The sequence below is a fragment of the Nicotiana sylvestris genome, chromosome 1 (assembly GCF_000393655.2).
Source record: "Nicotiana sylvestris chromosome 1, ASM39365v2, whole genome shotgun sequence".
In the NCBI taxonomy this organism is placed as follows: Eukaryota; Viridiplantae; Streptophyta; class Magnoliopsida; order Solanales; family Solanaceae; genus Nicotiana; species Nicotiana sylvestris.
Window position 1 is genome coordinate 43,867,943 of NC_091057.1, and position 14,878 is coordinate 43,882,820.

The 14,878-nt window shown below is 45.2% G+C and overlaps 1 protein-coding gene across 1 annotated transcript; it reads right to left on the bottom strand.

The window, feature by feature from the left end:
- Window positions 1–7,391: 7,391 nt before the first annotated feature.
- On the bottom strand, window positions 7,392–8,230 carry LOC138869530 (uncharacterized). The gene is made up of 3 exons (XM_070147157.1): window positions 8,164–8,230; window positions 7,824–8,044; window positions 7,392–7,748 (listed from the first exon to the last, which is right to left on the bottom strand). The coding sequence occupies exons 1-3, from the start codon at window positions 8,228–8,230 to the stop codon at window positions 7,392–7,394; spliced, it is 645 nt and encodes a 214-aa protein (XP_070003258.1).
- Window positions 8,231–14,878: the final 6,648 nt, after the last annotated feature.

Consider the following 14,878-nt stretch of genomic DNA (forward strand, 5'->3'; position numbering starts at 1 on the left):
GCGGAGTTGAAGGAATTGAAGGAGCAGCTTCAGGAGCTCCTAGATAAGGGGTTCATTCGGCCTAGTGTGTCACCTTGGGGTGCACCGATTCTGTTTTTGAAGAAGAAGGATGGCACAATGAGAATGTGCATTGATTATATGCAATTGAACAAGGTAACAATTAAGAACAAGTATCATTTGCCCCGCGTTGATGATTTATTTGACCAGCTTCAGAGAGCGAGGGTGTTCTCCAAGATTGATCTCTATTCGGGTTATCACCAGTTGAAGATCAGGGAGTCGGATATTCTTAAGACGGCTTTCAGGACCCGATATGGTCATTATGAGTTCTTGGTGATGTCTTTTGGGCTGACCAATGCCCCAGCAGTGTTCATGCATTTGATGAACAACATGTTCTGGCCTTATCTCGATTTGTTTGTCATAGTATTCATTGATGATATTCTGGTGTACTCGCGTAGTCATGAGGAGCACGCGGAGCATTTGAGAGTTGTATTGCAGAGATTGAGGGAGGAGAAGCTTTGTGCAAAATTCTCCAAGTGTGAGTTTTGGCTCGGTTCAATGGCTTTCTTGGGGCACGCAGTGTCCAGCAAGGGTATTCAGGTTGATCCGAAGAAGATAAAGGTGGTTCAGAGTTGGCCTAGACCGTACTCAGCCACAGAGATTCGTAGCTTTCTTAGTTTGGTAGGGTATTATCGTCGGTTTGTTCAGGGATTCTCATCTATCGCATCGCCCTTGATCAAGTTGACTCAGAAGGGTGTTCCATTTGTATGGTTGGACGAATGTGAGGAGAGCTTTCAAAAGCTTAAGACAGCTTTGACCACAACTCCAATGTTGGTTTTGCCATCAGCTTCAGGTTCATATACCATGTATTGTGATGCTTCAAGAGTTGGTATTGGTTGTGTATTGATGTAGGAGGGTAGAGGTATTGCTTATGCTTCTCGTCAGTTGAAGCCCCATGAGAAGAACTACCTCGTTCATGATTTGGAGTTGGCTGCCATAGTTCACGCATTGAAGATTGGGAGGCATTACCTGTATGGTGTATCTTGTGAAGTGTTCACTGATCATCGCAGTCTTCAGCATTTGTTCAAGCAAAAGGATCTTAATTTGAGGCAACGGAGATGGTTGGAGTTTCTTAAGGATTACGATATCACTATATTGTACCATCCGGGAAAGGTCAATGTGGTGGCCGATGCTTTGAGCCGGAAGGCAGTGAGTAAGATAGAAGACATACTTTGATGAACCTTCTCCTAGGATAGAAATCTTAGTGTGATAAATCTTTGTCCTAAGATACCAACAAAAAAAAAGACTTAGTCTGATAAACTTTCTCCTATGATCAAAATCTTAGTCTGATGAATCTTTCTCCTAAGATTAAAACCTAGTCTGATGAATTTTCTTCTAGGATAATAATTTTTTTTTAAAAAAGGAAGTTTAGATTTGAAAAAAAAGGGTCAATTTTTAGTTTTCTTAAGTTATTAATCTTTAGTTTTCTTGAAATCAGGGGTCCCACCAGGAGAATAGGGTCAGTTTTTACTTTAGTAAAGTTTAGTTTATATTTTTCCCCAAGCTCAATCTTAAATCTAGGAGACGCACTTCCTAGTCTGGGTCATTTAGAGTTTTTTAGCAGACGCATTTGCTAGTCGAAATTTTCTTGGTTTTACTTACAGGAGACGCACATCCTAGTCGAGTCTTCAATTTTACTCTCATCAATAGCATAAGTGATTTATAGTTCTGCTAACAACTCACAAATTTTTCTAGTACAAACTGGGGAAGAAAAATTTCTTTTGTTTTGTCTGTTTTGTTGTAGTTGTCACGACCCAAAATCTACTAAGGGTCGTGATGGTGCCCAATGCCGTTGCCAGGCAATCCAACGTGGAAGTATTAGTAAATTCTTATTTTACTTACCCAGATCGGTTACAACATTTCTTAATTTGCAATTAAAACAGGTGATGATAAGCAATATTTAATAATTATTATACAACCCAAAAGAACTGTCTACTAATGTATATGCCAAGACCTGGTGTCGCAAGTAGTGGGCAACTAGTAGAATGTATAAAAGAATAATACTATCCTGCTGTTCAGGATAAAATAGACAGCAAAAGTAAAGAAAGGCCCCATCAAGCTGCTGAACGGCATCGAAACGGAGCAGCTCACTGTGGAAGTCTCGGTCTATGAATCAGGGGCCCGCACCAGTCAGATAGCAAGATATACCTGCCTTAGATCCTGTACAATTAAGTACAGAAGTGTAGTATGAGTACATAAACAATATGTACCCTATAAGTATCCCGTCTAGTCTTGAAGAAGTATAGACGAGAGGTCGACTTGATATTTGCTAAGATAAAAAAAATACAATGAAGTGTTACACTAAGCATGGCAATCACAAATAATCATCAGTTTGTAGCAAGAGGTAATATGTCATGTTCTTAACAATTTTACGATTAGCCATTTACATTTCAAATATTTAGCCGGTCAAGTCATGGATAAGATTTCACATAGATATCATGCGCACACTATTCCAAGGTCGATGGCCCGATCCAACGGAAAATAAACTGTGCACTGCTAGAGGTTCGAATGGCGCGGACCATAGATGCATCTATTTATAGCGAGGTGATCGGCCCGATCAATAAATATCAAATAATATCAAGGAAACATACGAAGGCGCATTTATATTCAAATAAATTCATACAACGGTTCAACAAGTATATATGCTCACTTATATCCCTTTCCAAGCCTCTAGCATATCCTAAGTGATCGCATTAGCAAGAAAATATAGAGACATTCACAAATATTGCATGATGTGGGTCCTAGGCTACCCGGACAATTAACATAATAGTAGCTACGCACGGACTCTCATCACCTCGTGCGTATGTAGCCCCCGCATTTAGTAGCAAATTACTCAATTATTACACCTATGGGGACAATTCCCTCTTACAAGGTTAGAAAGGAGACTTACCTCACTCTAAAGTATACTTCCAATGCCAAAAACGAGCCCAAACCCTCAATTTGGAGCTGAACGACCCAAAACTAGTTAAATGAGGTAGGAACTAATCAATATAAGCTCACAAGATCGTATTCTAGCTATTTAAGCAATTTCTCAACCCTTAACACGAGTTTCCTAAAATTCGGCCCCGGGCCCACATGCTCGGATTCCGAAATTAGGAAGTTGTTCTCTATAACCTAAGGATCAATAATATACAATTTCTAATTCATTTCACAACCAATTTCGTGGTAAAATCTAAGTTTTATTAAAACCCTAGGTCTAGCTCTAACCCCATAATTTTACCTTAATCCTAGTGTTTAATCTACCTAAAACACAAGTGTTAAACTAAGAATAGGTGGGGTAAGCTTACCTCAAGATGCCAAGTAGAAGCCCTCTACCAAAAGCTCCCAAAATCGCCAAAGGAGGAGTGAAAAGCGTCAAAAATGACTTAGAACCCGTATTAAATGAAGCTCACTGCTCCTGCGATTTCCACTTCTGCAGTCATGGGTCCGCATCTACGGTCCCGCATCTGCGAGAAAGGACCGCATCCGCGAAATGGGCTAAAAGGGCTGGGACAGCTTCTGCGGTCTTAAGGTCGCGTCTGCGGAGCCACTTCTGCGGTTCGAGAGCCGCTTCTGCGATTTGGCTTGGCCTTCCCTGGGCCGCATCTGCGATAAATGGACCGCATCTACGGTCTCGCACCTGCGGTCCACCAACCGTAGGTGCGGTTATGATAGAAGCAGCAGCTTCAGCACTTCTTAAAAATTTCAACTTCACTCGAGCCTCGTCTGATTGACGCTTGGGGCTCCCGGGCCCTGCCTGAGCATATCGACAAGTCTGAAATCACGAGACGGACTACTCAAACCTTCGGAATGCCCGAAATAACGCTAAATCTAAGAATCACCCCTTAAACCTAAATGAATCAAACTTATGAATTTCAAGTTCTTAATTTTCCTCTAACGAGCCAAAATGCCCTAAAACTACTCGGATTGACACCAAATTTGCGGGTAAGTCTTAAATGATATTTTGGACCTGTACCGGGCTTCGGAACCAACATACGAGCCCGATACCCATGAAATCAATCATTAATTAGTTTCTTTAAATCCTTAGAATTTCAATTTAACAATTTCTAATAAAAATTCATTTCTCGGGCTAGGGACATCGGAATTCGATTCCGGGCATACGCCTAGGTCCCATATTTTCCTACGGACCCTCCGGGACCGTCAAATCATGAATCCGGATCTGTTTGATCAAAATGTTGACCAAGTCAAACTTCTCCCTTTTAAAGAAAATCCTAAGGAATCAAATGGGCATATTTCACTTCAAACTCTTCCAAATCCTGAACCAACCATCCCCGCAAGTCGTAAATAAGCTAAAGCAAGTGAGGAAAGTTTTATTTAAGGGAACGGGGTTCTAAAAGGCAAAATGACCAGTCAGGTCGTTACATTCTCCACCTCTTAAACAAACGTTCATCCTCGAACAAACATAGAAAAGTACTTGAGCTGCTGAATAAATGTGGATATCTGCTCCGCATGTCCTCCTCGGACTCCCAGGTCGCCTCCTCGACTGGTTGGCCCCTCCACTGGACCCTCACCGCAGAAATTCTCTTGGACCTCAACTGGCGATCATGTCTATCAATAATGGCAACTGCCTTCTCCTCATAACCCAAACTCTCATCCAGCTGAATAGTACTGAAGTCTAACACGTGGGACAGGACGGCATGATACTTCCAAAGCATCGATACATGAAAAACCGGATGAACTCCCGATAAGCTGGGGGTAAAGCTAGCTGGTAAGAAACCTCCCCAACTCACCTCAACAACTCAAATGGGCCAATAAACCTTGGGCTCAACTTGCCTTTCTTCCCGAATCTCATAACGCCCATCATTGGCGAGACATTCAAGAGGACCTTCTCGCCAACCATGAATGATACATCACGCGCCTTCTGATCCACGTAGCTCTTCTGTCTGGATTGAGCTGTGCGAAGCCTTTCTTGAATCAACTTTACCTTGTCCAAGGCATCCTGTACCAAATCTGTACTGTATAACATAGCCTCACCAGGCTCAAACCACCCGATAGGAGAACAACAACGTTGACCATATAAAGCCTCGTATGGAGACATCCCTATGCTGGACTGATAGCTAGTGTTGTATGCAAACTCCGCCAAGGGCAAGAACTGATCCCACTACCCTCCAAAGTCAATCACATATGCTCTGATCATGTCCTCCAAAATCTGAACTGTCCGCTTCGACTGCCCATCGGTCTGTGGATGAAATGTCATGCTAAGCTCCACGCGGGTCCCAGAATCACCCTAAACAGCTCTCTAGAAATGCAAAGTGAACTGAGGGCCTCTATCTGATATGATGGAAACAGGCACACCATGTAATCGGACTATATCCCGAATGTAGATCTGAGCATACCTCTCTACTGTATAAGTAGTCGCCACCGAAATAAAGTGGGCCGACTTGGTCAACCTATCAACAATGACCCACACTGAATCAAACTTCCGCAAAGTCGGGGGCAACCCAACTACGAAATCCATGGTAATGCGCTCCCACTTCCACTCTGGTATATGCATCTGCTGAAGTAGGCCACCCGGCTGCTTGTGTGCATACTTGACCTGCTGACAATTTAAACGCCTAGCTACATACTCCACTATGTCTTTCTTCATCCTCGGCCACCAATAATGCTGCCTCAAGTCACGATATATCTTCGTAGCTCCCGGATAAATGGAATACCGCGAATTGTGTGCCTTATCTAGAATCCTCTCCCTCAGACCATCAACATTAGGAACACACACATGACCCTAGAGTCGCAAAACACCATCCTTGCCAATAGAAACCTCCTTGGCACCTCCCTGAAGCACCGTCTCTCTGAGAACCGCCAAATGTGGATCATCGAACTACCGGGCCTTGATCTTCCCCAATAATAAAGACTGAGCAACCATACACGCAAGAAGTCGGCTGGGCTCTGAAATATCCAACCTCACAAATCTGTTAGCCAAGGACTGGATGTCCAAAGCTAGTGGCCTCTCCTCCGCTGGAATGAATGCCAAGCTACCCATACTCTCTGCCTTCTGGCTTAAGGCATCCGCGACCATATTATCCTTGCCCGGATGATAAAGAATGGTGATGTCATAATCCTTCAGTAACTCAAGACACATGAGCTGCCTCAAATTAAGATCCCTCTGTTTGAACAAATGATGTAAGCTGCGATGATCCGTATAAACCTCACATGACACCCCATACAGATAATGCCTCCATATCTTAAGAGCATGAACGATCGCAGCCAACTCTAGATCGTGCACAGGATAATTCTTCTCATGAACCTTAACCTGGCGCGAAGCATAGGCAATAACTCGCCTATCCTGCATCAATACACATCCTAATTCAATGCGCGAAACGTCACAATATACCGTATACATCCCTGAACCGGAAGGCAACACGAGAACTGGTGTTGTAGTCAAGGCTGTCTTGAGCTTCTGAAAGCTCGCCTCACAATCATCGGACCAATGGAAAGGAGCACCCTTCTGGGTCAATCTAGTCAGAGGTGATGCAATAGATGAAAAGCCCTGCACGAATCGTCTGTAATAACCTGCTAACCCCAGGAAACTCCTAATCTCAGTCACTGGAGTAGGACGTGGCCAACTATGAACTGCCTCAATCTTCTTGGGGTCCACCTTAATACCCTCTCCTGACACAATATGCCCCAAGAATGCCACTGACTCTAGCCAGAACTCACACTTAGAGAACTTATAGCTTCTGCTCTCGCAAGGTCTGAAGCACTACCCTCAAATACTGCTCGTGCTCCCCCAGGCTACAGGAGTATATCAAGATGTCGTCAATGAAGATGACGACAAATGAATCAATGTAAGGCCTGAATACCTTGCTCATCAAGTCCATGAATGTTGCTGGGGCGTTAGTCAAGCCAAAGAACATCACCAGGAACTCGTAATGGCCATATCTAGGCCGAAATGCAGTCTTTGGAACATCCGAGTCCCGAATCTTCAGCTGATGATACCCTGACCTCAAGTCAATCGTGGAGAACACCCTTCCACCCTGCAATTGGTCGAACAAATCATCGATACGAGGAAACAGATACTTGTTTTTGATGGTGACTTTGTTCAACTGGCGGTAATCAATGCACATCCGCATAGTTCTATACTTCTTCTTCACAAATAACACCAGTGCACCCCAAGGCGATACACTGAGTCTAACAAACCCCTTTGCTAACAACTCCTCAAGCAGCTTCTTCAACTCCTTCGGATCCATACGGTACGGTGGGATAGAAACAGGCTGGGTGTCTAGAGCCAAATCAATACAGAAATCAATATCACGATCCGGTGGCATGCCAGGAAGATCAGAAGGAAACACATCGGCGAACTCTCGAACTACTAGAACTGAATCCATCGTCGGAGACTATGCGGTGGTGTCTCGAACATAAGCCAAATAAGCCAAAAACCCCTTCTCTACCATTTGCCGAGCCTTCAGGAAAGAGATAACCCGACTAGATGTATCAACTGTGGAACCCTTCCACTCCAACCTCGGCAACCCAGGCACCGCTAAAGTAACAGTCTTGGCATAACAATCTAGGACGGCGTGATATGGGGATAACCAATCCATGCCCAGGATGATCTCAAAGTCGATCATATCAAGCAACAAGAGATCCGCACTAGTCTCAAAACCACAGAATGTGATCCCACAGGACTGGTAGATCCGATCCACAACCACAGAATCGCCCACAGGGGTGGACACATGAACAGGAATGCCCAAAGGCTCAGGAGAAACAACCAGGAAACGAGCAAATAGAGATGATACATATGAATAAATAGACCCTGGATCAAATAATACTGAAGCATCCCTACCACCGACAGAAATGATACCTCTAATGATGGAATCTGAGGCCAATGCATCTGGCCTAGCCGAAAGGGCATAGAATCTGGCTGAAGCACCGGCTGGCTGGCCTCCACAGGACTGAGCAGTAGTTGGTTGACCTATCCCTGCCTGGCCTCCACCTCTAGGACGGCCCCTACCCGTCTGCCCTCCACTTCTAGGTGGTGGGGCAGCCGGTGCTGAAATTATAGGCTGTTGACCCTGCTGTACTGCCTTGCCCCGAAGCCTGGGGCAGTACCTCCTGATATGGCCAAGATCTTCGCACTCGAAACAACCTCGTGATGCGGCAGCCTACTACCTTGATGGCCTGTAGACCCACTGGAAGAAGCCTGAATAGCAGGTGGATGGTATGAACCCTCCGGCATAGCACTGAAATAAGGATCAGAAGAGCCCTGAGGACCTGAATACCCCCCTGGAGGAACCCTGAATAGCTGGCGGGCGATACGAGCCCTCTGGTATGGCACTGAAATAAGGATGCAATGGAGCACCCCGAGCAGGTGGTGGTGCTAAATTTGGGGGACTGCTGGGCTGACCCCTCCCAAACTGACCTCTACCCCTAGATGGGGCACCTCTGAACTCTCCGGAGAATCTAGCCCTCTTATCCTGTGGCATCTGCTCTCTACCCCTCTGGCGATATCCCTCAATCCTGCGAGCAATCTCTACCACTAGCTAATACTCTGTACCCATCTCCACCTCTCGGGCCATGCCAAATCGAATACCGGGGTGTAACCCCACAACAAATCTCCGCACTCTCTCTGCATCTATGGGAAGTATCATGAGTGCATGGCGAGACAACTCAGAAAACCTCGCCTCATAATCGGTCATAGACATCTGACCCTTCTCAAGATGCTCAAACTGATATCATAGCTCTTTCCTCTTAGAGGGTGGAAAGTACCTATCCAAGAACATTTGTACGAGCTGACCCCAACTGATGGGAGGAGAACCTGCTAGCCTGCCTAGAACATAGGACTGCCACCATCTACGGGCCCTGCCCTCAAGCTGAAAAGTACGTCAACTCCATGCGACTCCAATATCCTCATGTTGTGCAGTCTGTCTCTGCACCTATCTATGAAGTCCTAGGCATCCTCATGACGCTCGCCCCCGAAGACCAGAGGGTGAAGCCTAGTCCACATATCCAATAACTTCTGTGGATATCCATCCGCAGCTGGTCTGGGCTGGGGTGCCACTGAAGCAACTGGGGAAGCCCCATCTGCGGGCAGTGCACCCGGAGTCTGATACACTGCAACTGCATGTCCAGGAGCCTAAGCAGTAGGGGTCTGTGCTCCCCTTCCTGCTTGTGATGTAGCTGGATCTGCTGGAAATAAACCAGCCTGAGTCATAGAATCCATGAACCGCAGTATACGGCCCATGACCTCCTGGAATCCTGGTGCTGTCATAAAGTCCACCGGGGTGGGCTCAACTGCGGGCACCTCGCCCTGCTCCTCGATGATAGGATCTCCCGCGGAATCTGCTGGTGGTACTACTAGGATAACTCTGAGGCGCCCTCGTCCCCTACCTCGGGCCGGTGCCCTCCCTCGGCTTTTGCCTCGGCCTTTAGCAATGAGAAGAGCAGCTTCGCCCGGGTCTGGAACATCAGCCGTGCGTGTCCTCACCATCTGTGAGAGAATAGAAGAGGGAAATTTAGCATAACAACCAATGCACGATAGGAAATGAATAAAGAGTACTTTTCCTATCACCCTATAGCCTATCGAAGATAAATACAGACGTCTCCATACCGATCCGCAAGACTCTATTAGGTTTGCCCATGACTTGTGAGACCTACGTGAACCTAGTTCTCTGATACCATGTTGTCACGACCCAAAATCCACTAAGGGTCGTGATGGCACCCAACACCGTTACCAGGCAAGCCAACGCGGAAGTATTAGTAAATTCTTATTTTACTTACCCAAATCGGTTACAACATTTCTTAATTTGCAATTAAAACAGGTGATGATAAGCAATATTTAATAATAATTATACAACCCAAAAGAACTGTCTACTAATGTGTGTGCCAAGACCTGGTGTCACAAGTAGTGGGCAACTAGTAGAATGTACAAAAGAATAATACTATCCTACTGTCCGGGATAGAATAGACAGCAAAAGTAAAGAAAGACCCCATCAAGCTGTTGAACGGCACCGGAAGGGAGCAACTCACCGTGGAAGTCTCGGTCTATGAATCAAGGGCGCGCACCAGTCGGATATCCATATATACCTGCCTCAGATCCTGTACAATTAAGTACAGAAGTGTAGTATGAGTACATAAACAATATGTACCACGTAAGTATCCCGTCTAATATCGAAGAAGTAGAGACGAGAGACGACGTGATACTTACTAAGGTCAAAAAAATACAATGAAGTTTTAGACTAAGCATGGAGATCATAAATAATCAACAGTTTGTAGCAAGAGGTAATATGTCATGTTCTTAACAATTTTACGATTAGACATTTACATTTCAAATATTTAGCTGGTCAAGTCATGGATAAGATTTCACATAGATATCATGCGCACACTATGTTGAGGTCGACGGACCGATCCAACGGAAAATAAATGGTGCACTGTCAGAGGGTTGAATGACGCGAACCATAAGTGCATCTATTTATATCAAGGCGATCGGCCCGATCCACAAATATCAAATAATATTAAGGAAACACATGAAGGCGTATTTATATTCAAATAAATTCATTCAAGGGATTAACCAGTATATATTTGCTCACTTATATCCCTTTCCAAGCCTCTAGCATATCCTAAGTGATCACATTAGCAAGAAAATATAGAGACATTCACAAATATATCATGATGTGGGTCCTAGGCTACCCGGACAATTAACATAATAGTAGTTACGTACGGACTCTCGTCACCTCGTGCGTATGTAGCCCCCGCATTTAGTAGCAAATTACTCAATTATTACACCTATGGGGACAATTCCCTCTTACAAGGTTAGAAAGGAGACTTACCTCACTCCAAAGTATACTTCCAATGCTAAGAACGAGCCTAAACCCTCAATTTGGAGCTGAACGATCCAAAACTAGTTAAATGAGGTAGGAACTAATCAATATAATCTCACAAGATCGTATTCTAGCTATTTAAGATATTTCCCAACCCTTAACACGAGTTTCCTAAAATCCGACCCCGGGTTCACATGCCCGAATTCCGAAATTCTTCGAAGGAAGTTGTTCTCTATAACCTAAGGATCAATAATATACGATTTCTAATTCATTTCACAACCAATTTTGTGGTAAAATATAAATTATATTAAAACCCTAGACCTAGCTCTAACCCCATAATTTTACCTTAATCCTAGTGTTTAATCTACCTAAAACACAAGTGTTAAACTAAAAATAGGTGGGGTAAGCTTACCTCAAGATGCCAAGAAGAAGCCCTCTTCCAAAAGCTCCCAAAATTGCCAATGGAGGAATGAAAAGTGTCAAAAATGACTTAGAACCCGTATTAAATGAAGCTCACTGCTCCTGCGATTTCCGCTTCTGCGGTCAGGGGACCGCATCTGCGGTCCCGCATCTGTGAGAAAGGACCGCATCTGCGAAATGGGCTAAAAGGGCTAGGACCGCTTCTGCGGTCTTGAGGCCGCGTATGCGGAGCCGCTTATACGGTTTGGCCTGGCCTTCCTTGGGACGCATCTACAATAGATGGACCGCATCTGCGGTCTCGCACCTGTGGTCCACCAACCGCAGGTGCGGTTATGACAGAAGCAGCAGCTTCAGCACTTCTCATCACTCGAGCCTCGTCCGATTGACGCTCGGGGCTCCCGGGCCCCGCCCGAACATACCGACAAGTTTGAAATCAAGAGACGGACCTACTCGAACCTTCGTAACGCATGAAACAACGCTAAATCAATGAATCACCCCCTAAAACCAAATGAATCAAACTTATGAGCTTCAAGTTCTTAATTTTCCTCTAACGAGCCAAAATGCCCTAAAACTACTCGGATTGACACCAAATTTTGTGGGTAAGTCTTAAATGATAATTCGGACCAGTACCGGGCTTCAGAACCAACATACAAGCCCGATACCCATAAAATCAATCCTTAAATAGTTTCTTTAAATCCTTAGAATTTCAGTTTAACAATTTCTAATAAAAATTCATTTTTCGGGCTAGGACCTCGGAATTCGATTCCGGGCATACGTCCAGGTCCCGCATTTTCCTACGAACCCTCCGGGACTGTCAAATCATGAATCTGGGTCCGTTTGCTCAAAATGTTGACCAAGTCAAACGTAGCCCTTTTTAAGAAAATCCTAAGGAATCAAATGGGCATATTTCACTCCAAACTCTTCCAAATCCCGAACCAACAATCCCCGCAAGTCGTAAATTAGCTAAAGCAAGTACGGGAAGTTTTATTTAAGGGAACGGGGTTCTAAAGTGCAAAACGACCAGTCTGGTCGTTACATTCTCCACCTCTTAAACAAACGTTCGTCCTCAAACGGACATAGAAAAGTACCTGAGCTGCTAAATAAATGTGGATATCTGCTCCGCATGTCCTCCTCGGACTCCTAGGTCGCCTCTTCAACTGGTTGGCCCCTCCACTAGACCCTCATCGCAGAAAACCTCTGAGACCTCAACTGGCGATCCTGTCTATCAATAATGGCAACTGGCTCATCCTCATAACCCAAACTCTAATCTGGCTGAATAGTACTGAAGTCTAACACGTGGGATAGGTCGGCATGATACTTTCGAAGCATCGATACATGAAAAACGGGATGAACTCATGATAAGTTGGGGGGTAAAGCTAGCTCGTAAGCAACCTCCCCAACTCACCTCAACAACTCAAATGGGCCAATAAGCCTTGGACTCAGCTTGCCTTTCTTCCCGAATCTCGTAACGCCCTTCATTGGAGAGACTTTCAAGAGGACCTTCTCGAAAACCATGAATGATACATCACGCGCCTTCTGATCCGCGTAGCTCTGCTGTCTGGATTGAGCTGTGCGAAGCCTTTCCTAAATCAACTTTAACTTGTCCAAGCCATCCTGTACCAAATCTGTACCGTATAACTTAGCCTCACCAGGCTCAAACCACCCGATAGGAGAACGACAACGTCGACCATATAAAGCCTCGTATGGATATATCTCTATGTTGGACTGATAGCTGTTGTTGTACGCAAACTCTGCCAAGGGCAGGAACTGATCCCACTACCCTCTAAAGTCAATCACACATGCTCTGAGCATGTCCTCCAAAATCTGAACTATCCACACCGACTGCCCGTCGGTCTGTGGATGAAATTCCGTGATAAGTTCCACACGGGTCCCCAACTCACCCTGAACAGCTCTCCAAAAATGAGAAGTGAACTGAGGGCCTCTATCTGATATGATGGAAACAGGCACACCGTGTAATCGGAATATCTCCCGAATGTAGATCTGAGCATACCTCTCTACTGTATAAGTAGTCACCACCAGAATAAAGTGGGCCGACTTGGTCAACCTGTCAATAATGTCCCACACTGAATCAAACTTCCATAAAGTCCGGGGAGACCCAATTACGAAATCCATGGTAATGCGCTCCCACTTCCACTCTGGTATAGGCATCTGCTGAAGTAGGCCACCCGGTCGCTGGTGTTCATACTTGACCTGCTGACAATTTAAACACCTAGATACATACTCCACCATGTCTTTCTTCATCCTCTGCCACCAATAATGCTGCCTCAAGTCACGATACATCTTCGTAGCTCCCAGATGAATGGAATACCGCAAACTGTGTGCCTTATCTAGAATCCTCTCTCTCAGACCATCAACATTAGGAACACATAGACGAACCTGGAGTCGCAAAACACCATCCTCGCCAATATAAACCTCCTTGGCACCTCCCTGAAGCACCATCTCTCTAAGAACCACCAAATGTTGATCATCGAACTGTCAGGCCTTAATCTGCCCCAATAATGAAGAATGAGCAACCACACATGCAAGAACTCAGCTGGGCTCTGAAATATCCAACGTCACAAGTTTGTTAGCCAAGGACTAGATGTCCAGAGTTGGTGGCCTCACCTCCGCTAGAATGAATGCCAGTCTACCCATACTTTTTGCCTTCCGGCTTAAGGCATCCGCGACCACATTAGCCTGGCCCGGATGATAAAGAATGGTAATGTCATAATCCTTCAGTAACTCAAGCCACATGCGCTGCCTCAAATTAAGATCCCTCTATTTGAACAAATGCTGTAAGCTGTGATGATCTATATAAACCTCACATGACACCCCATACAGATAATGCCTCCATACCTTAAGAGCATGAACGATCGCTGCCAACTCTAGATCGTGCACAAGATAATTCTTCTCATGAACCTTCAGCTGGCGCGAAGCATAGGCAATAACTCGCCCCTCCTGCATTAATATACATCCCAATCCAACGCGTGAAGCATCGCAATATACCATATACATCCCTGAACCGGAAGGCAACACAAGAACTGGTGTTGTAGTCAAGGCTGTCTTGAGCTTCTGAAAGCTCGCCTCACAATCATCGGACCAATGGAAAAGAACACCCTTCTGGATCAATCTAGTCAGAGGTGATGCAATAGATGAAAAGCCCTGCACGAATCATCTGTAATAACCTGCTAACCCCAAGAAACTCCTAATCTCGGTCACCAAAGTAGGATGTGGCTAACTCTGAACTGCCTAAATCTTCTTGGGGACACCTTAATAGCCTCTCCTGACACAATATGCCCCAAGAATGCCATTGACTCTAGCCAGAACTCACACTTGGAGAACTTAGCATATAACTTCTACTCTCCCAAGGTCTGAAGCACTACCCTCAAATGCTGCTCGTGCTCCCCCAGACTACGAGAGTATATCAAAATGTCGTCAATGAAGACGACGACAAATGAATCGATGTAAGGCCTGAATACCTTGCTCATCAAGTCCATGAATGTTGCTGGGGCGTTAGTCAAGCCAAAGGACATCACCAGGAACTCGTAATGGCCATATCTAGGCCGAAATGCAGTCTTCGGAACATCCGAGTCCCGAATCTTCAGCTGATGATACCCTAACCTCAAGTCAATCGTGGAGAACACCCT

What these genes read in the sequence shown, in the direction of transcription:
- LOC138869530 (XM_070147157.1), bottom strand. Translation starts at nt 8,230, where the DNA reads ATGCCGGAGGGTTCATACCATCCACCTGCTATTCAGGCTTCTTCCAGT. An exon ending in TGGGTCTACAGGCCATCAAG is followed by an intron (nt 8,045 to 8,163) that starts GTAGTAGGCTGC and finishes CTATAATTTCAG; the next exon opens with CACCGGCTGCCCCACCACCT. An exon ending in TCGGTGGTAGGGATGCTTCA is followed by an intron (nt 7,749 to 7,823) that starts GTATTATTTGAT and finishes GTTTCTCCTGAG; the next exon opens with CCTTTGGGCATTCCTGTTCA.